The sequence below is a fragment of the Pleurodeles waltl genome, chromosome 6 (assembly GCF_031143425.1).
Source record: "Pleurodeles waltl isolate 20211129_DDA chromosome 6, aPleWal1.hap1.20221129, whole genome shotgun sequence".
Classification (NCBI taxonomy): Eukaryota; Metazoa; Chordata; class Amphibia; order Caudata; family Salamandridae; genus Pleurodeles; species Pleurodeles waltl.
Window position 1 is genome coordinate 1,710,601,267 of NC_090445.1, and position 26,551 is coordinate 1,710,627,817.

A 26,551-nucleotide genomic window follows, 5' to 3' on the forward strand; every position below is an offset into this window, starting at 1 on the left:
GCTGGAGAGTTACACTGTGGCTCAGCTCAAGGATGTCTGCAAGGGGTTTGGGCTTTCTGTAAAAGACTTCACCGGGAAGGATGAGCTGCAAAAGGCGCTGAGGGCCTGCTTACAAGCTTGGGATGCACCTGTGACCCCAGACAAGGAGGAGGATGAGATAATAGAGGATGATGTGGAGCGGGACAAATATTTACTGGAACTGCCTGGGGGGCAGGGAGCCGATGGAGTGGACGTTCCCCCCATGCCAGGGCTGGAAGCAGCATTTCATCTAGAGGCCTGTCCCGGAGGAGCCAGAGGGCAGGAGGGAGGAGAGGAAACTAAAGTTGGACCTGGCTAAGCTTAGATTGGAGAAGGAGAGAGCCTTGGCGGAGAAAAGATTGGCCATGGAGGAGGGGATCATGATGTTGGCTCAGGAGTTGAGCCTCAAAGATCGGGACCTGAGTCCAGCCAAGATGGTGGCAGTAGGTCTTCAGTGCCCTCTGACAGGAGGGTCCAGATACTCAAGGGTTTGGTGTCTGACTTTGTGGTGGGGGACGACACAGCCAGATGGTTTGAGGCTTATGAAATTGCTAGGCATATGTACAAGGTCCCTGGGGAGGATTGGGGAGCTAGCCTGTGGAGGCACATTCCTACTGAAGGGAGGGACACCAACTGGCACTACAGGGGGGTGACAGGATGAGGTATTCCCTGATGAAGCAGGTCTTAAGTTTGGTTTGACCCCAGAAAAGTAGAGACAGAAGTTCAGGGACTGACCTGGGTGGATTGTGTGGATTCCCTTTGCAAGGCAATGGATGAATAGGTGAAGGGCAGTGAGGTAAAGGATTACCAGAGGCTGTATAACTTGATTGCAAAGAGCACATGTTCAGTCTTTGTTTTCCAGATCCGCACCAATGCCTTGACAGTACGCTTTCTGAACCCAGGGAGCTTGCTTAGGAGGCAGACTACTGGGTTAGCACCAGGATCCACAGGAAGATGTCTAGAAGTGACCCCAAGAAGGGTGCTTCATGTTCCCTCCAGCAGAGTGAGGGGAGGTCAAAGGAGACCCAGACAAGTCCCAGAGTAAGTGAGGAGGAAAGGGTCCCCATCCCCCTTCTGAGAATTAGAGTAGAGGTTCTGCTGGGCGGTGGCCCAAGGCCCCACATTTCCAACCCTGCTGCTTTGAGTGTTCCCAGCTAGGACACAAGGAAGGGGACTCGGTCTGTTCTGAGAAACCACCCACTGGTGGGACCTTTACAGGGGTTGCCACATGGCCTTAGGGGTAAGTAGTCCCCAGCAGCGGTTCATAGACCATGCCATAATTTCTCTTAATTAGGAGGTGGACTCAGAGGGTAAGTTGGTGATCCCTGAGGGTAGGCTTTGTCACTTCCACCAGGTGACAATGGATGGGGTTCCAGTCACTGCTCTGAGGGATTCTGGGGCTAGCCAGACCACGGTAGTGGAAAGGCCAGTTTCCCCAGAGGAGTACACCAGCCAGGTGTGTAGGGTAACTCAGGCCCATGGGCAGGACTTCTTCCGCCCTTGGCCCTGGTATCCCTAGAGTGGGGTGGGAGGCGGCCCAGAGTAGGGTAATAGTTAGTCCCTTGATGCCCATAGACTGTATTCTGGGGAATGAGTTGCCCCCGGTTGTAGTGTTGTGTGAGTATGAATATACGGCACCCTTTTGGCTCCGTAGAGCTGTGACATGTGTTAGAAAGTGGTGAAGTGAATGCAGGTTTAGAATGTTGAGTTTGCGGCTACACTCAGACGAATAAAGATGTGTAATACATAGCTCCGTGTCTGGTGTATTCTTTTGTGGGTACCCAGGCAGGGGAGGACACTACAAGTGGCGACAGGATAAGGGGTAACTAACCCGAAGATGGACAGTGCTCTCCCAGAGAGTTTGCCATGGTCCAAGCAAACTGCTTGTGCGTGCCACTTGTGCCTTTGTCGAAGTGCTGAATTGACGTTTGGCATATGTGGAGTCAAAGTGCAGTGTGAAGTGGTTAAAGATAAAGAAAGCTTCATTAAGAAGTTTACACATCATTAATCAAGAACCTACTAGCCAGGTCGCGCAGAGAGGTACCGCACTACTACACAAAATAAAGCTATACAGTAAGCGAGTGATAGTGCTAAAGGTGGCCTCAAGCAGATGCAGAAAAGAGCGCTAGCTGACAGAATAGTTGATAAAATAGCATACTGTTGTTACATTCACATGAGCCTCAGCAGAAGAGCTCTACGACCTCAGCAGTGGGCGAGGAAACCCAAGCAGAAGCACAAGGGTTGTGCTTATTGAGCTGCCCCATACCTGAAGCAGCACACCACCAAACCTGCCGGGTCGCGGGTTAGCACAACTCCATTAGTCTCCAGGTGAAGGGCTCCAATAGAGACCAAGAACGCGGTCACAGTTCCACAGACTGCCCAAGATGATCCAGAGGCCAGCACATCACAAGGCCTCAAAAATGGTGTGCATCAACAAATTCACCAAGACCGTCAAGTTGAGCTGGGGAGAACTCCATTTGAAGTGTCAGTCAATTCCGTGAACAGTTAAACTGCCGCCTCCTTCCTGAAATCACCACCACCACCCTTCAACACCGCCAAAAAGCAAACTTTTAGCAATAGATGTACTACCTGCATAGAGACATTTGGTGATTTCATTGATGCTCTAGAGGAAACAGATGACAAAAAGATTATGAAATACCTCAAGAATCTTGCTGGTGATGGTGTTAAAGAAGCCATAAAGAAAATTCCACAAAGTGATGAAGTTATGTACTGTCAACTTAAAGAAGCCATGAATCTCAAGGTCAATTAATTGCCGAATGTAGATTACGAAAGGTACATTTTCAGTCAATAATGACAAAGAGTTGGTGAAACCATAGATACTTTTTTTGAGAGGCTGCGTACTCTCATCAAACACTGTAGATTCAATGAATTTAATTATGAATAAGCAATACATCTTAGAGTTATTGACGGGAGCCTGTCAGATTCATTCAGATGACAAATGCTGAGAGAAGCTCTTAGCCTGGAGCGAGTTCTCATGCCTGCCAGGTGCTGAAGAGCACGTTCTTATCGACAAGCTGCTGCCATGGAGGCCGGAGGTGCCCAAAGCGAGTCAGTCATGAACAAAAAAAGCAAGCAGAAACACAAAGCTGAAGGACACAAGGTGATGTCTCCAAAGAACAAGAAGTTGTGTTTTAGGTACGGATTGTCATTTCCACGCACAGGTAAATGTCTTGCCATTGGGCAGATATATTAAGGATGTGTTAACAAGAACCATTTTGTAACAGTTTGCAAGGCGAAGGAAAAAGTAAGTGTGTCATGGCGAGAAGACAAAATGGCTGACAGAACGTTCCAGAAGTGACGTTTGACACAGGCCCAGAAGGCCAAGCGACAACATTAGTTGAGACAAATCAACACCAAATGAACTCGATCATCATCTACATCATCCTCAAAAAGTTCATCAGTATCAAGTGAAAGTGAAGAAGATGATTGTGCAATGTCGATGTTTACCTCAGATAAATGCGCGCATGTTGGACTGGCCATATGTGAAGAAAAATGCCAGTCAAAGAAAATGTAATATGCAAAAGCACCAAAATCATTCAAACATTGTTAGACAATTAAACTGAAAATAATAGGTTGTTCCATACCTTTCATTATTGACAGTGGAGCATTTATAAATATTATGCCTTAGGAGAAATATAATGAACTATCTCCATTGCTAAGACTGACGCCATCAAAAACGAAAGTGTAAACATGGGCTGCATCGATACCCTTGAAAAGTAAAGGTTCATTCGTAGCGATTATGCAAGCGCCCATTCACGTGCTTCAAGGTACCGCATCCAGTGCCTGTTTCCTCCGTTTCAGCACAGCTGCTGATATGGGACTGATTTTAGTAAACTGCAACATGAATGCTCAACATAAAATAGTAAGTCAATTCCCTTCATTGTGTCATAGGGTACGGAAACTTACGACTATGAAAGTACCATTGCATATTAATAAAGATGTCCATCCTCAAAGACACAGAAGAATTGCATTTCACTCACAAGAAGCTGTTGAAAAGAAACTGGAATCGTTACCTAAGCATGATATAATTGAGCATTCTACTGGTCTAACGCCATGGGTTTCTCCCATGGTGATAGTGACCAAATAGAATAGTGAAGGAGCTGTACGGATCTGTGTGGATATGTGTCAAGCGAACAAGGCAGTTGAAAGAGAACAACTTCCAGGTCCGCACATTGCTGACATGATAACACAATTGAATGGTGCGAAGATCTTCTCTCACCTTGAATTAAATAAAGGATATCATCAGTTGGAACTCGAGGACCTTGTGACCCCATGAATGATTAGCCGTGCTTTACAAATCTGTGATTGATTTGATTGATTGAGGAGAATTGCAGGTGCACTACAACTTTTTCTACACATATTGGTCTGTTTCTATACAAAAGACTCCGTTTTGGAGTGTCATCAGCTGCAGAGATTTTTTAAAATGTCATTAGACGTATCATACAGCCTGTCATGAAAGCTTTCAACTATTGCGATGATATATATGTTTTCAGAGCTACACACAGAAGGAATACGATAAAGCTCTCAGGCAAGTGTGTTGTTTACTTGCTGATGCAGGTTTAGAGGTGAATGAATTCAACAAGATAAAGCTAAAGTTCTTTGGTGATATCTTTTCTGATGTGATATGACACCAGACCCAGCTAAAGTACAAGCACTGTCAACTGCCAGTCCCCCAAAAGATGTCTGCATTTTACCTCATTACTTGGCATGGCCAGTTACTGTTCCAGATACATATGAGACTTTGCCACTGGGAGTGCTCCATTGAGAAAGCTGACGAAAAAGAATGTTTAATTTCACTGGTCACACGAGTGCAAGCCATGTTTTAAGAGAATCAAACAAGCTATTGAAAATGCTACTGAAATGGCATATTTTGATTAGCAGCTACATACAGAAGTTGTTGTTGACGTTAGCCTCGTTGGGTTTGGTGCGATTTTTGTATAACACAATATACATCCAAAGGCTTGAAGTCATATTGTGGCATATGCCAGTGAAAGTTTGTCCCAGACTGAACATGCCTATTTTCAACCTGAAAAAGAGAGTTTAGCAGTGGTGTGGGCTTGTGAATATTTCCATGTGTACAGAAAACCTTTTACGCTTGGGACAGATCATCGAGCACTAATGACCGTCTTTGGCAATCAAAAAGCCAAGAAGCCTCTGCGCATTGAATGGGTCTACAATTACAAAAGTACAACCTCACAATTGTGCATCATCCAGGGAACGATCAAAACCCTGCCACATATTTCTCCAAAGCACCTAAACAGTGTGAAGATACCCGTTCTTATACAGCTGAAGCCTGCATACACTTCATTGTGAAATCAAACACACCAGCTGCCATTTCGTTGGAACAAATTGATTGTCACCGCTATGAGTCAAGATATTGACATGCTAAAACCAAAAGACATTATTTCACATCAGCCATGAAACCAACATACTCAACCTCTTTCTTAGCAGTGACAGTGAATCCCAGAAATGTATAAATATCAAAGGTGAACATTCTGTGACACAAGAAAGCATTATCCTGAGGTGTGCATAAATTGTCAATCTGGTGAGTCTGCAACAACAAATAATTGTAGTGGCCCATGAAGGACATCATCAAATTATTCCCACAAAACCAGCTCTCCAAGACCAAGTCGGGTTTCCTCATCTGGATGAAAGAGTTGGAAGAGCGTTAAAGGCCTGTCATCTATGCAACTGCCCGTCATCAAAAACCACTCAACACCCCTTGAGTATGTCAGAACTGTCAAAGCACGAATGGGAAAGAATTACTGTTGACTTTTCGATCCACTTGACAAAGGACATCACCTGATGGTGACTGTGGATGAATATTCCCATTTTCCATTAGCAGAAGCTCTCTCATCTATCACTCAGGAAAGAGTCATTGAGAGCTTAGATGGCACCTATGGGACATGGGGCATTCCTGTGACTTTAAAGTCTGACAATGGTCCACATTTCAATAGTCAAGAATTCAGAAACTTTCTCAATCTGCTTAATGTTAAGCATCAGAAGAGCACAACTCTTTGGCCACGGGCTAATGGCTTTGTTGAACGTTTCATGAGTACATTAAAGAAAGCTGCTTAGTGAGCTACATCGGAAAAGCTCGACCTCAAACTGTCTTGAATGCTACACTACAAGCTCACTATTCGACACATCACTCGGACACAGGTGAAAGCCCTGCAGCGTTGCTGTTTGGGAGAGCAATGACAAAAGACACAATCGGGCCGAGTAATAAAAGCGCAGTAAAGGCTTCTCGAAGAGCTATGATTGTATATATGTTTGTAAAAATGTGTAGATGTAGCGTTGTGTGGTATGAATGACGCATCACCCTCGCATTGAATCTTCGACATCAATGCAACCCTCCACAAGGTACTTTTTCAGTGGGACAAGGTTGAGCCCTGTAGGCGACCTGCGCACAATCGATGTCGCCCTGAACTTTTGGATTTACCCTGGTCTAGTGTGACCAGATAGCCCTTGTTGGCTCTTTGAGTTTCTAAGCACTACATTACGGATATTTTTTAAAAATTCATATCTCAACTTGTAGTTACTGAATTTTTGTCGTTTTGGTCTCATTTTTTTCATTAAATTAAGATCTATGTTCGTAACCTGGTGTAGATTATTTTTGTATGATGTTTTTCACTGTTATACCGTTTTAAGTGTTGCACAAATAATTTACACATTGCCTCTTAAGTTAAGCCTACCAGAGGGTGAGCACAGGTTAATGTATGGATTGTATCTAATTTACCCTGACTAGGACTGTGGTCCCTACTTGGACAGGGTACACACCTCTGCCAACTAGAGACCCGGCTTCCAAACGCAGAGCACAATCTTCCAAAGAAAATAAAGCATTTAAAAATTAAAATCGTCTTTGCGTAGTTAACAAAAGTGAAGAAACCTACTCTGTTGGACTTTATTGTAACTAATATTTGAAAATGTCTAAATTCTGAAATTGTTATTGAGGTTGTGGGAATGGTTGTGCTCTTTAGAGTGTATCAATTACTCTCGTTCTGTTCTCTCTCTATTAGGCATGTCCACCCTTCGTCTTTCCACATCTCATCCATCTGCATTTTTTACACCTCGTCTCTCTCCTCTTAAACACCCTGTTTTCACTCTCTTGAGTGCAGTTCTACACATCTCCCTCACTTCACCCTCCCCACGTAACTCACCCACTTATCTGAAAGCTCTTTATTCTTTTTCTGGCTTTCACCTGTCAGTATTTTGACAAATGTGTTACTGCTTCGCACACATTTACACATACTCACAGGTGGAAAGGGTGTCCCTTGCTCTGTGCGCTCTGCAGAGAGGCCAAGGATTGCATGAGCCCCTCTGTGACCCACAGACTTGAACTGCAAGAAACAGGCCCTGCCTTCAGCCTGAACTCCAGCGCTGTCAATAGTGGCCCCTCAGAAACACCTGGAGGGGACTGAATTCAAAGTATACATTCTGTAGGCTGCACCAAAAATACAGCATCCTGGAAATAATTGACTTAATCTTGCATTCGTGGCAGTGCTAAACGTGAACTATAAACAGAACAGGCATCACTGACATGGATTCTGTTAACATTTTTTACATTCATCGTTCGGTACTCAATCAATGTTTTTGGGAGGTTACGTTAAGGGCATGAATGTAGGGCCTGTTAGGGTCCCGTTTCGACCTCTGTTTTCTATTACGGTTAGTCTGAGACCCGGAGGGACCCGGCCCACTTAAAGCCCTGCACGAGGGCTGGTATTTTCGAGGGTAGGAAGCTACGGCTGCACTATAGCTCCTAATTACCCAAAAGCTCTCACAACAAGACTATATAGGTGAAGGGAGAGCTGCCGCTATCCAGTGAACGAGGGAAAGCGACCTGAAGCGAGCAGTTCTTGGTGCCAGGACATGTCGGGCACAGCACAGTAAACGTACATTGGCACAACGGCTGAGCATCCCAGGCACTGGGGTGCACTACTTTTGCTGGTGAGTATACACTTGTGCAGGGGACAAGTGCCTTCAAGCACAGTGAGGAAGCCAATGGTTAAAGTAGCCTGACTCATTGCCCCATGGTGTATCTTAGGGGCGGGGGGAGGCAAAATGAGAATGACAGCAGAACGGACCAATGGAAAGGGCCGCTGTCTGAAAACTCTTGGATGTCTGCATAGAGTTATGTATTTGTTATTTATCATTTTTTTCTGCAAACATAAGTCTAGCGAGTGAGCTGCCTCCAGGCCAGACCCAAAGAGGTCGGCACGGAATGAAGCCTCCAGGGGTTCAGTGACTGGCAAGGTCCCAACGTCTGGTGCCGGGGGTTTCCTACCTAGTAACCGTAGTGTCACTGGCGGGGAGGGCCACCATTGGAGCCGGTACACGGTCCGCGCTCCCCTCCCTCCCGGGGCCCGCCCAGCGCTGCGAGAGCCGGAGACAAGATCAGACGGCGCTACAGAGGCAGAGCGGTGACTGAGGAGAAGGGAGGCACTTTGTCCGGAGGAGGCCATGGGAGACCTCGCACCTTTCATGTGGGCTGTGGCCTTGTGGCATCTGCTGGCACTGCCAGAGATGGGGGCTCTCGAAGGTGAGTCCTTTAAGAGCTGTAAGGCATCCGACAGGTACAGAGCTAGCGGGGCACGATCCATCCTATAGAGGAGATAAAGTACCCCCCAGTACAGACATTGTGAGTCATTGACAGAGGAGCTCAGTCACCTTGTCACAGGCGCAGAGTGCAGGTGTCGGGTGAGTTTCTGTACATGTTCGTGGAGGTTCCGGGCAGCTTTCATGCGAAGAGTCAATGGCCCTTCGGTAGGTCTGTATCGTCTGAGATACTTCAGCGGCAAGGGTGGGCCTCACCCCGCTCCAGCTGTGACTGACTTCCCACCTTCAGTGCATGCGTGGCGCGTGGGTGTATTGGACAGAGTGATTGGCTGTGAGAGGGCACGCTGCCTCTGATTGGGAAGGGCTCCCTGCAACAGATACTCACATGTTTTATATAGTGCCTGCTACCCCTGAGCAGGCGCCGAGGCGCTTCATGGCTGGTAACACACTACTCCGCAACTAAACGTCAGTGGTTAAAGCAGCTGTTGCACAGAGGATACCCTGTGAGTTATGAGAGCGGGTGAGTCCCTAGGTTAGAGAAGGTTACATGCTGCCAGGACTGTAACATGCGAGTTTATGAGGTGTAACGAGGTGGACGGGTACTTTACTCGAGTACAGAGGGGGCAGGGAGAGGAAGGCACGCAGAGGATGCGCTGACCTCTCAGGCAGGGCTGTGGGGAGACCAGGGGCCCTGGCTGTGAGTCCGGGGTTGTGTAGCGGTCTGTGGGAGCGCAGAGCACAGACCGCGGCTGTGAAAGGTGATCTGCACCGCTGGGTCTCCGGGGTTCCCTTTCGTGTTTTCACATAGATATCAAACGTCGATGAAAGAGTTCGGCTTTGTTGTTATTTTTCCATTTGATGAACTATCAGCACTTAAGGTTTCTGGTTGGGATCTAGGGTTGCCGAAGAGTGCAGAGGTTGGTTTGAGGTTGCGCGCTGTGGGGAGGCTCTGTGAGTGCGGTGGGTCTAGAGACCTCGGTTGGTGTGATGCCTGAGGTTGCGCGCTGTGGGGAGGCTCTGTGAGTGCGGTGGGTCTAGAGACCTCGGTTGGTGTGATGCCTGAGGTTGCGCGCTGTGGGGAGGCTCTGGGAGTGCGGTGGGTCTAGAGACCTCGGTGGGTGTGAGGCCTGAGGTTGCGCGCTGTGGGGAGGCTCTGGGAGTGCGGTGGGTCTAGAGACCTCGGTTGGTGTGATGCCTGAGGTTGCGCGCTGTGGGGAGGCTCTGGGAGTGCGGTGGGTCTAGAGACCTCGGTGGGTGTGAGGCCTGAGGTTGCGCGCTGTGGGGAGGCTCTGGGAGTGCGGTGGGTGTGAGGCCTGAGGTTGCGCGCTGTGGGGAGGCTCTGGGAGTGCGGTGGGTGTGAGGCGCGAGGTTGCGCGCTGTGGGGAGGCTCTGGGAGTGCGGTGGGTCTAGAGACCTCGGTTGGTGTGAGGAGGCTCTGGGAGTGCGGTGGTACTGGAGACCTCGGTGGGTGTGAGGCCTGAGGTTGCGCGCTGTGGGGAGGCTCTGGGAGTGCGGTGGGTGTGAGGCCTGAGTTTGCGCGCTGTGAGGAGGCTCTGAGAGTGCGGTGGGACTAGAGACCTCGGTGGGTGTGAGGCGCGAGGCTGCGCGCTGTGAGGAGGCTCTGGGAGTGCGGTGTGTGTGAGGCCTGAGGTTGCGCGCTGTGGGGAGGCTCTGGGAGTGCGGTGGGTCTAGAGACCTCGGTTGGTGTGAGGAGGCTCTGGGAGTGCGGTGGTACTGGAGACCTCGGTGGGTGTGAGGCCTGAGGTTGCGCGCTGTGGGGAGGCTCTGGGAGTGCGGTGGGTGTGAGGCGCGAGGTTGCGCGCTGTGGGGAGGCTCTGGGAGTGCGGTGGGTCTAGAGACCTCGGTTGGTGTGAGGAGGCTCTGGGAGTGCGGTGGTACTGGAGACCTCGGTGGGTGTGAGGCCTGAGGTTGCGCGCTGTGGGGAGGCTCTGGGAGTGCGGTGGGTGTGAGGCCTGAGTTTGCGCGCTGTGAGGAGGCTCTGAGAGTGCGGTGGGACTAGAGACCTCGGTGGGTGTGAGGCGCGAGGCTGCGCGCTGTGAGGAGGCTCTGGGAGTGCGGTGGGACTGGAGCGGAGGGTTCAGAGGATGGCACGCTGCCGTCGCCTTGAAGCATGAGCTCTCTCTTAGACATCAGTCTAGTGCATGAGCTCTCTCTTAGACATCAGTCTAGTGCCTCTTTGGCTCCAGAGACAGACCATGAGAAGCTCAGTGTCTGGTTTTCATCCCTGAAGGCGTTGGATGAGGTTCTGACCAGTTTCCGTGCGGTTTGGACATGTTTAGTAGCCTTCCTACAGGTTGGGCTGGTGTTTGAATGTGTTCAGTGGGTTGGTTGTGTCTCCGCCTTCTTTCCTCACTAGCTGGGGGTAAGGGGGTTCCGCTGAGAATAGGACCCCGAGAGGACAGGGGCTCCAAGGGGGTTAAGTACAGCATGCAGGTAAAACAGTAGTTACTATAGTGGAGAAAGGGGAGTGATTGTGAAGCACCAGGGCCCAGTACAAGGCACCATTAAATAACACATTCATTCTGGGGGGCACAGCACAGTGCCAGGTCCACTCAGGACACAACTGGTAAAGATTTCCGAGTGTCACCCAAGAACTAACTAGTCTAGACGAGCCCAGTTAGTACAGCGCATAAACTTACAGATCCTGTGGTGCCGAGGTCAGGCACAGGTGTGTGGGGTGATTATTAAAGGGCCCAGACCCAAGGCGGGAAATAACACTGATGGTCGAATGCATCACACACCTAGCAAATGTTATGCCAGATGCATACAAAAAGGCACATGCCTCCTAGAGAGTTTATATGTATAACATCTGCTCACATGACAATTTGAAGCCAAAAGGGGTTTATTAACAAAAGAAAAGTGAATAATCTATGACTCAGAGATGCAGCCAGCGAGAGCATTGCCCAGCTGAGAGCTGGGGTTGGAGCACGGCCAGTAAGTTAAGGCAGTGCACAAATGCAGTGGGTTACACCCATGGGTCTGCAGTGGGTTACACACATGGGTGTGCAGTGGGTTACACACATGGATCTGCAGTGGGTTACACACATGGGTCTGCAGTGGGTTCCACACATGGGTCTGCAGTGGGTCACACACATGGGTCTGCAGTGGGTTACACACATGCGTCTGCAGTGGGTTACACACATGCGTCTGCAGTGGGTTCCATACATGGGTCTGCAGTGGGTTACACACCTGGGTCTGCAGTGGGTTACATACATGGGTCTGCAGTGGGTTACACACATGCGTCTGCAGTGGGTTACACATGGGTGTGCAGTGGGTTACACACATGGGTGTGCAGTGGGTTACACACATGGGTGTGCAGTGGGTTACACACATGGGTCTGCAGTGGGTTACACACATGCGTATGCAGTGGGTTACACACATGGGTCTGCAGTGGGTTACACACATGGGTCTGCAGTGGGTTACCCACATGGGTCTGCAGGGTGTTACATGGGTCTGCAGTGGGTTACACACATGCGTCTGCAGTGGGTTACACATGGGTGTGCAGTGGGTTACACACATGGCTCTGCAGTGGGTTACACACATGGGTCTGCAGTGGGTTACACACATGGGCCTGCAGGGTGTTACATGGGTCTGCAGTGGGCTACACACATGGGTCTGCAGTGGGCTACACACATGGGTCTGCAGTGGGCTACACACATGGGTCTGCAGTGGGCTACACACACGGGTCTGCAGTGGGCTACACACATGGGTCTGCAGTGGGTTACACACATGGGTCTGCAATGGGTTACACACATGGGTCTGCAGTGGGTTACACACATGTGTCTGCAGGGTGTTACACACATGGGTCTGCAGTGGGTTACACATGGGTGTGCAGTGGGTTACACACATGGGTCTGCAGTGGGTTACACACATGGGTCTGCAGTGGGTTACACACATGGGTCTGCAGGGTGTTACATGGGTCTGCAGCGGGTTACACACATGGGTCTGCAGTGGGTTACACACATGGGTCTGCAGGGTGTTACACACATGGGTCTGCAGTGGGTTACTCACATGTGTCTGCAGGGTGTTACACACATGTGTCTGCAGGGTGTTACACACATGCGTCTGCAGTGGGTTACACATTGGTGTGCAGTGGGTTACACACATGGGTCTGCAGTGGGTTACACACATGCGTATGCAGTGGGTTACACACATGGGTGTGCAGGGTGTTACACACATGGGTGTGCAGTGGCTTACACACATGGGTGTGCAGGGTGTTACACACATGGGTGTGCAGGGTGTTACACACATGGGTCTGCAGTGGGTTACACATGGGTGTGCAGTGGGTTACACACATGGGTCTGCAGTGGGTTACACACATGGGTCTGCAGTGGGTTACACACATGGGTCTGCAGGGTGTTACATGGGTCTGCAGTGGGTTACACACATGGGTCTGCAGTGGGTTACACACATGGGTCTGCAGGGTGTTACACACATGGGTCTGCAGTGGGTTACACACATGTGTCTGCAGGGTGTTACACACATGTGTCTGCAGGGTGTTACACACATGCGTCTGCAGTGGGTTACACATTGGTGTGCAGTGGGTTACACACATGGGTCTGCAGTGGGTTACACACATGCGTATGCAGTGGGTTACACACATGGGTGTGCAGGGTGTTACACACATGGGTGTGCAGTGGCTTACACACATGGGTGTGCAGGGTGTTACACACATGGGTGTGCAGGGCGTTACACACACAGGTCTGCAGTGGGTTACACACATGGGGGTGCAGGGTGTTACACACATGGGTCTGCAGGGTGTTACACACATGGGTCTGCAGTGGGTTACACATGGATGTGCAGTGGGTTACACACATGGGTCTGCAGTGGGTACACACATGCGTCTGCAGTGGGTTACACACATGGGTGTGCAGGGTGTTACACACATGGGTGTGCAGTGAGTTACACACACGGGTGTGCAGGGTGTTACACACACAGGTGTGCAGGGCGTTACACACACGGGTCTGCAGTGGGTTACACACATGTGTCTGCAGTGGGTTACACACATGTGTCTGCAGTGGGTTACACACATGGGTGTTCAGGGTGTTACACACATGTGTCTGCAGTGGGTTACACACATGGGTCTGCAGTGGGTTACACACATGCGTCTGCAGTGGGTTACACACATGGGTCTGCAGGGTGTTACACACATGGGTGTGCAGTGGGTTGCACACATGGGTCTGCAGTGGGTTGCACACATGCGTCTGCAGTGGGTTACACACATGGGTCTGCAGGGTGTTACACACATGCGTCTGCTGTGGGTTACACACATGGGTCTGCAGTGGGTTACACACATGGGTCTGCAGTGGGTTACACACGTGTCTGCAGTGGGTTACACACATGGGTCTGCAGTGGGTTACACACATGGGTGTGCAGTGGGTTACACACATGGGTCTGCAGGGGGTTACACACATAGGTGTGCAGTGGGTTACACACATGGGTGTGCAGTGGGTTACACACATGGGTCTGCAGTGGGTTACACACATGGGTGTGCAGTGGGTTACACACATGGGTCTGCAGTGGGTTACACACATGGGTCTGCAGGGTGTTACACACATGTGTCTGCAGTGGGTTCCACACACGGGTCTGCAGTGGGTCACACACATGGGTCTGCAGTGGGTCACACACATGGGTCTACAGTGGGTTACACACATGGGTGTGCAGTGGGTTACACACGTGTCTGCAGTGGGTTACACACATGGGTCTGCAGTGGGTTACACACATGGGTCTGCAGGGTGTTACACACATGGGTCTGCAGGGTATTACACACGTGGCTGCTGTGGGTTACACACATTGGTGTGCAGTGGGTTAAACACAAGGGTCTGCAGTGTGTCACACACACGGGTGTGCAGTGGGTTACACACACGGGTCTGCAGAGTGTACACACATGGGTCTGCAGTGGGTTACACACATGGGTCTGCAGGGTATTACACACATGGGTGTGCAGTGGGTTCCACACATGGGTCTGCAGTGTGTTACACACATGGGTCTGCAGTGGGTTACACATGTGTCTGCAGTGGTTACACACATGGGTCTGCAGGGTGTTACACACATGGGTGTGCAGGGTGTTACACACATAGGTCTGCAGTGAGTTACATAGAAATGATCCACACCAAGGAAGCATGGAGCGGTCCGAAGGCTTAGACACGACAAAGGAACAAGACCACAATTTTCAGATTGCACCAACAGTTAAACATTTTGGCTGCACAAACGAATGACTCTTCTCCCCTCTAAAGTGAAGATGTAAAGGCCCCTCCTCTGGAGCAGACTCCCTCCGGAGCGAGGCTTGCTGCCAAGGAAGCAGGCATTTAAGCGCCACACAGAAGGATGGTAAGCGCTATATCAGTGTGCAGTACAATGCAGCGGGGCCCGTCCTTTCGCCATCTGCCAGCCTGGGCCGGAGACAAGGCTGGAGCAGGTTACGGCTGAGCCAAGCAAAACTTACTTCAAGTAAGCAACGGCGGCGTTGCCTGGGGAGTTACAACCCCGGCTGTAAGATAATGTTGTAATTCAGTGGCGTAGCGTGGGGGGTGCAGGGGGGGCCGGCCGCACCGGGCGCAACATCTTGGAAGAGACTCGAGTGCTAAAATCCACGGGTTAGGGGGCGCAAATTACTTGCCTTGCCCCGGGTGCTGACAACCCACGCTACGCCACTGGCGAGGTGGGAAGTGTTGGGGAGCACTTTAAGCAGAACCTGTAGCGAGTGGGAAGACGCTGATTACTTGTGTGCAATGGTTGCCCTGTAAAGCGCCAAGTCCACAGGGCCCGGGCTTCAGAGTGCAGCACAGAGGCCGAGTCAACGGGGGCAGAGTCAGGCCATGTCTTGATTAGTAGGGTAACACTGGCCCTGATTCCAGAGCTAGAGGCAGCCCTTACAAAGTACAGGAGGTATTTCACGGTGAACGAGAGATGAATTCATAGGTACTAAGGGCCACCAGGCTACCAACAGACTAAGGTAAAGGTTCATTATTAACGAGAAAGGGCTGCATACGAATATGGAGCCACAGTTGGGACATAGCGCAGCGACGCCAGCAGGCGCTAAAGTAGCAATGCAAACAGCTGCAGAACAAGGAGAACCGAAGACTCTTTTATCAAACGCTGGCTCCAAGAATCAAACCTATATTCCAATAAAATGGCACACTATATAGACATACAGTGCATCCAGTTTATATATAATTCAAATGAATTCACAATAGAAAATATCCCTCGGAGCTTTTGAAATATCGTTTACACACTTTTTCAATTTCCCCAACAAGTTTTGGGGTGTCATCTATCCTTCACCAGGAGAATAGATTTACATTTCTACAAAAATAACGAAATAAAGCAAGACCATATTGATTGTATAAATGCAAAGGCTTTTTATGTACAACATTAGAAAACACACAATTTATTGAATGCCTGTTGCAAGAGGCAAATGTTGTTGAAAGTAGCAGCAAGCCTACAATGTGCTCTAATCCACATGGCATTATGGGTTTCTCTTCAGGTCACAAACGTGTCACACTTGGACTGATACCGAATCCTACCCTATCCCTTCTTAAATCTATGTCAGGACCGGAGGCTCTGATTATGCTTCTCTTTCTATGCTTTAATAACTTCAGCAGCCAATTAGAAAGACTTTTCACAAAAAAACTACCAATCCCATGAACCCACTATAGCACTAGAACGACCATAGAGTCCAGCCCTATAAAACCTTCCTGACACAAAGGGGGTTATTACAACTTTGGAGGAGGTGTTAATCCGTCCCAAAAGTGACGGTAAAGTGACGGATATACCACCAGCCGTATTACGAGTCCATTATATCCTATGGAACTCGTAATACGGCTGGTGGTATATCCGTCACCTTACCGTCACTTTTGGGACGGATTAACACCTCCTCCAAAGTTGTAATAACCCCCAAAGTCTCTTCCTCTTTCTTTGCTGCTTCGCAGCCAGTTAATTCTAGTTTTACCTCTTACGCGATTGTTTTCCTGTATTGCTTACAGTGTTGTTGTTTCACCTTATGAGTGGCTTCCGCGCTGTTTATTCCTTGTTCTTTATTGTGTTTTACAGTGTTACCTTTTATTTTTTAAAATTGTGAACCTGGCGGTTTGCCACTCACGTTGTTGTGGAGCAGGAGCCCTTTCTGGAAGCCTGGACTGTCCTATTTTTATGTTTATAGCGCGCCCCGGGTACGCGCGAGCCGTCAAACGTGTTCCCTCTCATTAGGAGAATATCCCGGCTCGTGCGTCCCGTAGTTTTCAGTGCAGCTGTACCCAGTGTGTTCTTGAGTTTCTGAACACCGTGGGGCCTCTCCATAATTACGGGGCCTCCGTCCCCTGTGCTCCCCTGAACGCTCTGCCAAATTTGGTGCTCCAGGGTTGTAAAATTAAATCAAGGATTTACCTAGAGCTGTATGAGTGCTCCTCCACACTCTATTTCAGTTTCTGCAATTTGGGGTCAGAATTTACAGCTCCCCCCTTTTATCCTCCCCCTTGATCACAGTGTGATCATCATTATATATATATATTTCTGTTTACTCTGGGTTGCTCTCATTCTAACCAGCTATGTATGAAGAATATCAAGAGGGGGATGAGAATTACTATTTTGAAGAAGCTCACACCGGCTCCTTTGAACAGGATCTTGTGCAGGCATTGGACGCAGGCATTGGACGCAGGCATGCACCAAACCGTTAATGATGCATTGGTTAAAGCTATTACCCCATTAAAGGATCACCTTTACGGGTTTGCTCAACAACAAGGCTGGCTTCCCCCCGCCGGGGGCCTTAGTGAAGAGTCCATGTCTTTGCCTTCTAAAGAAATTCACTCTGAAGCCTTCCAGAAACTTGCGGCTTCTTTGGCTAATGAGCATCCCTACAGTATGCCTGCTGAACCCCGCTCTGAAGAGTTATCAGATGATTCCAACGCTTCCTCTTCTCGGGGTTCGTCTAAAACTGATTCGCGCCCACCACGCAAGCGTAAGGCAAAAACCCATCATACCTCCAACCCTAAGCAGGCAAAACTGTTAACTTTTGAACTGGGTGAGATTATACACCCCAGATCTACGGCTTGGATCCCTCCTCCTGAAGTCACTGACTATGTGAAAGTCCACATTCGACAAGAGTTCGATAAGGAGGTACGCGCATGTTTGAGCTCTGAATGCCCCAGACCTGATCTTCCCGACAAGGTGGCCGAGACTCCCTAGATAGACCCATCAGTGGTGACCTACCTGAAAAAATATACTAAGGACCCTAAGAAGGGTATCGATAGGGCTTGGAAATCCTGTCAGGACAAGCTTTTGGACTTGTCAGGTCCTCTGACTAAGATCCTGGAACTTGCATACAGAATCCAACCGGAGACAGCTTCCAGGGTCACAGAGGTTGAGGTGTCTATCAGGACCAAGCCTCCTCCTTCTACCCTTCCAGACGTTCCTTCAGAGGCCGTTTCTGTAGAGGAAGGTTCAGGGGCACAGCCGCCGCCATCCAGGATTCCTCCTCTGCAGGTGAGAATTATTTTGTGGGAAGAGGTTTCCTTAGGGGGTCCCACTCAATGTTTCTATCACAATCGGCAACAAATTTCAAACGACCCGTGGGTGCTAGAATCCGTTTGGGGATTCAAGATAGAGTTCTTTCAATCTCCTCTTCAACTTCCTTTTCCCAGCACTCTGTATTTTTCCCACGCAGATCAGATAATCATTCAAAAAGAGATTCAGGAGCTTCTATCCAAGGATGCAATAGAGAAAACAGAGTTGCATCCCCGAGGTTTAGTGATAAATATTATTATTTAGATAATAAGGGTGGCTGCTCAAGATTAGTCCTCAATCTAAAGGAATTCAATCAGTGGATTCTGTATCGCCATTCCAAAATGGAGGGCATCCATTTACTACGGGACATTCTCCGGACTGGAGATTGGATGGTCCGTCTGGACCTGAAAGATGCTTATCTATCCGTTCCTATCTTCCCTCCCCAGAGACGTTTCCTCCAGTTTCGTTGGGAGGGAAAAATCTATGAATTCAAGGTTCTTCCCTTCAGCCCCGTGGTGTTGCACGAAACGAATGAGGCCAGTTGTGGAATGTCTGAGAACCAGGGGCATTTGCCTGATCATTTATCTGGACGACATAATAATTATGTCCCAATCTCCCCAGACGGTTATGACCCACTTGGAATGGGCGATTTCTCTCCTTCAATATTTAGGCTTTGCCATCAACATCCAAAAATCCATTCTAATCCCTTCTCAATCTATAGAATTCCTAGGTTTCCTGGTGGACTCACCCTCAGCTCAGTTGATTCTTCCTCCAACAAAAGTGAGGAATATCAAGAGAGAATTGAGACTAGCCTTGTCCAAGACGACTGTATCCTTGAGGTCCCTGGCTCACCTGGTGGGACTGCTAGCCTCTTCTATTCAAGCGATCTTTCCGGGGCCCCTGCATTACAGGTTTCTTCAACTCCTCAAGATCATGCACCTGAACAAGGGCTTGTCTTACTCCCAGTCAGTTCCCCTTTCGGAGGAGGCGAAGATAGAAATCTCTTGGTGTTTATCTCACATGGAAGCATGGAATGGGAGAGCCATTTTTCCCTGCTCCACGGACCTGATCATAGAAGCGGATGCCAGTCTGTGGGGTTTGGGGGCTCATTGCAGCCATATCTCTACTGGGGGTCGCTGGTCCCAGCAGGAACTATCTCTGCATATCAATTGCCTGGAGCTCTTAGCAGGCTCCTTTGCAATTCGCAGCTTCACCGTGGGCAAAGCGAAATGTTGCATTCTTCTCAGGATGGACAATGTTTCAGCGGTTCGATACGTGAACAAGCTGGGGGGGACCCATTCACCTTTATTGATGGAGATTGCCAAAGACTTTTGGTATTATTGTCTTCACAATCACATTTCTGTGACAGCGGAGTACTTACCAGGTCAATGGAATGTGATTGCGGATTGGCACTCCCGTCATTTGACGGATTCCAGCGATTGGAGGTTGCACCCGTGAGTTTTCAGGTCTGTCATGAGGTTGTGGGGTCCGTGCACAATTAAGCTTTTTGCTCCCCATCTGAATTCTCAACTCCCGACGTACTTCAGTTGGCGTCTGGATCCGGGAGCAAGGGCTACCAATGCTTTTCTCCAAGATTGGACTCCTTTCCTCTCTGATGCATTCCCTCCATTTGTAATGATTCCCAGGGTCCTAGCTCATCTTCAGAGACAAGAAGCGGACAAGGTTTTGATCGCTCCATTTTGGAGAGCCCAGCCTTGGTTTCCCGTCATGATGGAGCTAGCCTGTGCTCCCCCCAGTCTCTTGCCCTGGCGTTGGAACCTCCTTCTGGATCCAGCGGGGTCTCCTAACCCCTTGATCCTGTCAGGTCAACTGTCTCTTCTAGCTTGGCATCTTTTAGGCAAAATTGGAGTCTCCCAGGCCTTTCAAACGAAGCTCAGGAATTCATCAATCAATCCTGGGCCCCCAACATACATGAATGTTAAGCCTCAGCTTGGAGACGCTGGTGTAGTTGGTGTTCTTCACAGGGTTCAGATCCCTTTAATGCGGATTGGACTATGATCCTGAATTTTCTGGCATCTTTAGCCGCCTCTGGGATGGCTTATAATTCTGTCAAAAATGTTTGTTCATCCATTTCTGCCAGCCGTGTCTTTATTGATGGTAGACCTGTTGGTCAGTTACCTGTTGTTTGTAAACTGATTCGGGGCATTAGGATGTTAAATCCCCCTCTACCCAAGTACTCGGAGCTCTGGGATGTTAACATTGTTCTAGGGTTTTTAGATCTCCAGGAAACAACTTTCTGCCAAGCTTACTATCCTGCTTTGTCTCATTTCTTGTAAACGTGTTTCTGACATTAAAGCTTTAGAATTGGCAGGGAGACTTTTCTCTCCTGAAGGTGTTTCATTTGTTATATCTTGAAGGACTAAGTGCAACACCAGGTTGATATCCTATCCAGCATTTCCGGATAATAACAAACTTTGCATTGTTCAATGCCTAAAAGATTATGAGGTGAGTACTTCTGAATTTCGCTCCGATATGTTGGGCCAGCTGCTTATTTCACTCCAAAAACCATTTAGACCTGTTTCTTCAGCTACTCTTGCCAGATGGGTGAAATGGATTTTGTCTGAAGCGGGTATTGATACTTCCAAATTTGGGGCGCATTCCGTGAGGGGTGCTATGGCATCAAAGTATTTTACTCTTGGTTCTCGTTTAGAAGATATCTTGAACGCAGCAGATTAGTCCTCGGATTCCACGTTTAAAAGGTTTGATTATAGATTTATTTTGGATGTGTTGTCAGTAGTAACGGCAAGACTTTAAACAGCATAATCAGAGCCTCCGGTCCTGACATAGAATGAAAAATTTTCTATCTATCGTGTTTAGAGTTTTCAATTCTATCTATTAAGGACACAGAGGCGAGGATTATCCCACCCATGATTATTGTTCGGCTTTCATGTTTCTTGATGTATTTATACTTTGTTTTTCATAATGTTGATGTGTTTTTAAAACACATAATAATAATAAATTCCCACCCTGATATTGTATTGTGTACATAAAAAAAAGTGTTTGACTTTATCTGCTCTATTATATATAAGACAGTGTTTATGGCTCGTTATTTTCTTTGTCCTGGATCAAGAGGATAAATGATTCAGATTCCATCGCCTGGATTTCCACTGAGGAGTCTTGCTTCTCCTTCCTCGTTGTTGATGGGATGTTCATCGTTCTGGTTCGGAAGTTCGTCGTTCTTCTTTTTTCTGGACTCCAGGTTTAATTGTGACTCTTCGGCATTAGTGCAGGAGCTATGTCTATATGCAAAGAAAGAGGAAGAGACTTTGTGTCAGGAAGGTTTTATAGGGCTGGACTCTATGGTCATTCTAGTGCAATAGCGGGTTCATGGGATTTGTAGTTTTTTGTGAAAAGTCTTTTTAATTGGCTGCTGAAGTTATTAAAGCATAGAAAGAGAAGCATAATCCTCGCCTCCGTGTCCTTAATAGAATTGAAAATTCTAAACGCAATACCTGGAAAAACCTTTCAGTCTTCCTGTGATGCTGCACGTGAATTATGAAAACTTATAAACTTAAATAGGCAAAAGCTTCCACCATGCTGCAGATCTTGTACAAGGCTGTTCCACTGTGTAGTGTGCAAAGCTAGGCACACTGTGCAGGGGTCCAGGCAACCATACATTGGTTTACAGAGGCAAAAGCTAGACCACCTAATGCTCTACTTTCTAAAGTAGCTTGGTCGAGCAGTTAGGCCTGTCCTGGGGAAGTGTACAGCATTTGTTGTACTCACAGCATCAATCTTGCAACTCACACGCTCAAAGGAATAACTCGAAACAAATTTATAAAAATGCTTCAGATTTTTATATACATTTTAGGACCAAGATGATCAGATTTAGTTAATTACTCTTCAAAATATGAATTTTAATAAAAAATTGTATTTTTGTGCATAATTACGCACCATAGGAATCAATGGAGGATCAACTTTAAAAATACTTATAAAATCGTACAGTTGGTTTACCACGTTCTTCTTTGCAGGTTGGCAAGGTCGTAGGTGGGCACACTGTGCCAGCTGGAGAAGTTCAGGTGGCTCGCAGTTCAGGAGGGAGCAGCGGGAGAAGGTCTCTGGAGCCGGTGGCACTGCGACGGACCACTTGGAAAATCACTGCACAGACAAGTTGAAAGATTGATCCTGGGGGTCCCCTTGGAGTGTCGAGGTTGGGGGATCCTTAGGGCACAGCAGGTACTTTGGTGCAGGACACAGGGCGGCCTGGTGCAGTGTGATTCGGTGAGCCAGGAGCTGTGCACAAAGATGCCCTCAGGAGCAGGAGGTAAGTTGGTTCAAGGGCCATTTTCAGGACAACTGGGGCACTCTGGTGGGAGATCCAGGTGTTCCTGAAGTCCCTTGACTGGGGCTTCCTACTGGTCCTTTTGCAGCCGGGGGGGGGGCTGTTTTTCTTGGTGTCTGATGTTAGCTGACCAATACTCAGGGTATTGGCACGGTTTGACCACTGGAAGGTAGAGTGCCAGCAAACTTTGCACACTGGTGGGGGTTGTCCTCGCAGTTGTTGGGATGAAGTTTGGTCCAGCTGTGATGTCCGGTTCTGGAGTTAGTGGCTGGTCAGTGAAGTGACCCTCACTGGCTTGCTGGTTCCTTGACGTTTTTAGAGTGGTACCTCCACTCTGGAGGGAGTTCTTGGGTGATTTACGAAGCCTAGAGATCCTCCGGTGTTTTTGTAGAGTTTTCTAGTTGTCCAGCAGTTCCTCAGCAGTCATTTTCGGGTCCTGGGTACAGCAGGCACGGTTTGACGCCTTTTCTTTGATGCAGCAGGTCCACAGTTCTTGTGCTTTGGATCTTCTTCTGTTGGTCTTCTTTTTGTCCGTCAAATCCAAAGTCTTGGTCTAGGGCTGCCCTCTAAATATTAAATTTAGGGGGCGTTTTAGAGGGACCCTGGTAGTGACCAATAGGTCATCTACCTTAGGGTGGCTATACCCACTAAGTGACCACTTCCACTGGGCAGAGGTCACATCCCTATACCTGATTGGCTATTTTCCTTCCATTTAAGATGGAAGAAAATGAAATGGAGTGTCCATCTCACAGGTAACACCTTAGGGGTGGTACATGCCAGTTGTGGCCACTGCTCCTACCCTTTGTGTAGTTTTCCCACTGTTGCTCCCACCAAAAGTGGGGGTGTGCAGCAAAGGCGGCCATCTTCTGCTAGCAGCAGGCCTGGGGGTCGAGTTTCAAAGGCTACAAGCCCTTTGAAGCTCGCTGCCGGGGCAGTGCACATTCCTGAGGGAGGGGGTGTTGGCACCTCCACCCAGTAAGGGCTTTGTCTGCAACCCAAAGAGAAGAATCTCTCTACCCAAAAAGGGCTTTGTCTGCAACCCAAAGAGAAGAATCTCTCTCCCCAAGGTTGTAGATTGGCTGTCTAGAAGTGGCAGGCTGGTTAGAACCAGTCAGCAACCATGCCAGGCTAGTTCGCTTTCCCAGGGGGCACTTCTAAGGGTGCCACAGGGTACACTTAGTAATAAATCCAAAACTGATACCAGTTTGGATTTATCATTCTTAGTTGTTTGATACCAAACAACCCAGGGTTCAGCGAGGCCATCATGTAGCCTTGAAACTCGTACTGACCAGTGTCCAGCACATGAAGTAAAATGGCTGCTCTGTCCACTCACTATGTCCCAGGTTTGGTAAGGACACTGTGGGGGCATATTGCTCATGCAGCTATGCTCTCACATACAATATAGTGCACCCTGCCTTAGTGCTGGAAGGCCTGCCAGAGGGGTGACTTATCTATATGGTATACAGTGTATAGTTGGCAGGGCACACAGACAGTGTGCCATGTCGTGTTTACTTTTTAGGTTTGTACCAACCAGAGCACTCAGGCTGTATTGGCAGTGCTGGGTGCATCTGGATGGATGGCCCTAGAGGGTGGCACATTCAGTGCTGCTGCCCTCAGGGGACTGTCCTTAGTACCCCCTGCCCTGGGTACCTAAGTACCATTCACTAGGGACTTATAGTGGTAACTTAAGAGGTCTCCAGTTGTGCCAAGGCATCATAACAGTTTTAGGGAAAGAGCTCTGGCCTAGGTAACCTGATCAGCAGGGGCCCTGGGCACTACCATTTCTAGGCCATATCATACATCAGGCAAAAAGTGGGGGCGAACCATGTCAAAAAGAGGCCTTTCCTCACAGATCTTTCCAAATAACAATCAGGGTCCACCATGACAAACACTCAAAACGGTATTGGTCATTCATCCAGGTATAAAGTCTCTAGAAAATTGATCCACCAACCTTCGTTCTGGAGAGGTTTTCACTGGGTACCGTGCCTCTGTATGTTCACTTTAACACTTCACTTACACATACTTGTACTTTTGTCAGCTTCCATAAATGATTGATCACACTTGATCTTATACTCTTTCTACTTATATAACTTAGAACTTTTGTGTTTATTAATTCAAATTTTTTATATTCATTTTGTTTGTGAAATATAAACCTTACAACCTGGTTATTTCAACAAATAGATTACATCTTGTATTAAATATTGTCGTAATTCTGTTTTTGTATGCTGTATAACCAACCCTTACTGTTTTTGTATGCTGTATAACCAACCCTTACAAAATGGTATAGCAAACGTAACATCTTAAACAGGGAAACATACCATTCTTAGGTGACTTAAACCTTTTTTGAAACCTGTATCACCTTGTCTCAAAGTCCATACATTTCTTTTCCTTGACTGGATTATGTAAGAGAGCAGATTATTACTTGAGGTGGATGGGTGTCCCCTACAAGTAATAATACCACTATCCCTGTTAGGTTTAGTAAAGTTTCATTAATTTAAACCTCAGATCAACCCCGGGTATGTTAAGGAAATGTGTAAAGCTTTTAGAAGTACCGAAACAGTCAAAAAGTAAAAACAAAACGCAACATGTAAAAAAAATCCCACTCCAATTTATAAAAAATAGAGAACATTTTAGTGAACAAACTGACACCAAAACGACGAAAATCCAATGTGGGAAAATGGAAATTTGAGTTTTTAAATTTTGATTTACATGTCAACGCTAAAAAGCTGGGGCCACTGGTTGTACAAGGCTCTTACCTTTTAAGGCCAACCGCAATGAAGCGTTGTTCTCATAGAAGGCCTAGCCAGGTCCCAGTAAAGTGTTACCTAAGAATTTTGTGAGACAATATAGTCCTCAGAGGAGCATGCCAGCAGGCTGGATCCAATGATGGAGTCGTCAATGACGGGTTGGCATTGGGCTTTGTCTTGATGCAGCCTTCGATGAAGACGGTAAAAGCCCTGAGCAGGCAAAGTCCAGGAAGCCATCAACGTTGATCAGATGGTGCTCGGCTTTGGGTCTGGAGAAGGTGCTTACCTTCATACCTAGTCTCTTCTCTGGAAGTCTGATTCCTTCAGCAGGGCAAGGCTGCAGCCTGTAGGCTGTAGCCAGAAATTGTTTGATGTCGTAGGATGAAGCTCAGTGTTGGGCCTTGTGAATCAGATTTAGTGCTGTGGAGAAGAATGTAGCGGGAGCTGCAGTGAAGCCATGCCCGTCGTCAATGCACCCTCTGTGGATCTATAATTTACTATACATTGCTTCAGATATCTGATTCTACAATATGCAGGGACTTTAGGATTACACTAAGGGCTGAAAGAGACCCCATCTCATTATATTGGAAATATGGGTTTTGATACCCTGTTGAACACAATAGCAACACCTCCATGATCCTGATACATCAAAAAACACCTAGATGGCACATGTCTGTGAACTTAAAAATCTCAATGTTAAAAAAATCTAAATTTATAATGAAGAAATGAAGTGTGGAGAGCCATCCATCATTTAATTGGAGCAAGGACTGAAAACAATTTCTAAATTCAGTTTTAATCTATGTATCCTCCGATTCTCGCTCTAGAATCAGAATGCATCTGCAAACCAGAGACACACTGTGAAACACAGAAAAAATAGTTCATCACCGTCAGCTTAGAAAACACCTAAATATTCCACCCGCGGTGGAATGCAAAAAATTGATCAGGGGGCAAAAATGCCATAAAAGAAAAATACAAGACCTATGGATAATGTGTCTAGACGCAGCATGGTCTCAACTGTTCTTAGGTGCAGAGTCCAATGACACAAAATCATTTTGGAGGTTAGTTGGGCACAGAATGGGATATCTTTGTACGGCTTCTGACTTCCATATACTGTTTAAAACATGGTACACCCAGATTGACTTTGTGCACAAGCAATACAACACGCGGGTTCACCATTTCAAACTGACCAAGGAGATTAGATTTAGAGGTCACAAAGGATGATATTTGCACACTGGTCAAAAAGTCTAGACCTTCAAAGAATCTTCAAAAGGATTATCATCTTTAAATCTGACCCTTAGCTTTGGAGCCAATTGATTTTGACTTAATTTACTAAAATTCTCCAGACATGCCAAATTCCATCTTCCCGGCAAGGATTAATTATTTATCC

General features: G+C 47.8%; 1 protein-coding gene across 3 annotated transcripts in view; it reads left to right on the forward strand.

Moving 5' to 3' along the window:
- The first annotated feature begins 8,404 nt into the window (after positions 1–8,404).
- The window catches only part of LOC138301425 (H-2 class II histocompatibility antigen, A-Q alpha chain-like), a 43,692-nt gene continuing 25,545 nt past the window's right edge, over positions 8,405–26,551 (forward strand). Inside the window, exon 1 of one of the 3 annotated variants that reach the window (XM_069241908.1) lies at positions 8,405–8,578. In XM_069241908.1, the coding sequence (XP_069098009.1) occupies positions 8,500–8,578 (79 nt within the window). In that variant the 5' untranslated portion in view covers positions 8,405–8,499. The remainder of the gene's footprint in view (positions 8,579–26,551) is intronic. The other 2 variants (XM_069241907.1, XM_069241906.1) reach the window with 2 other exon arrangements.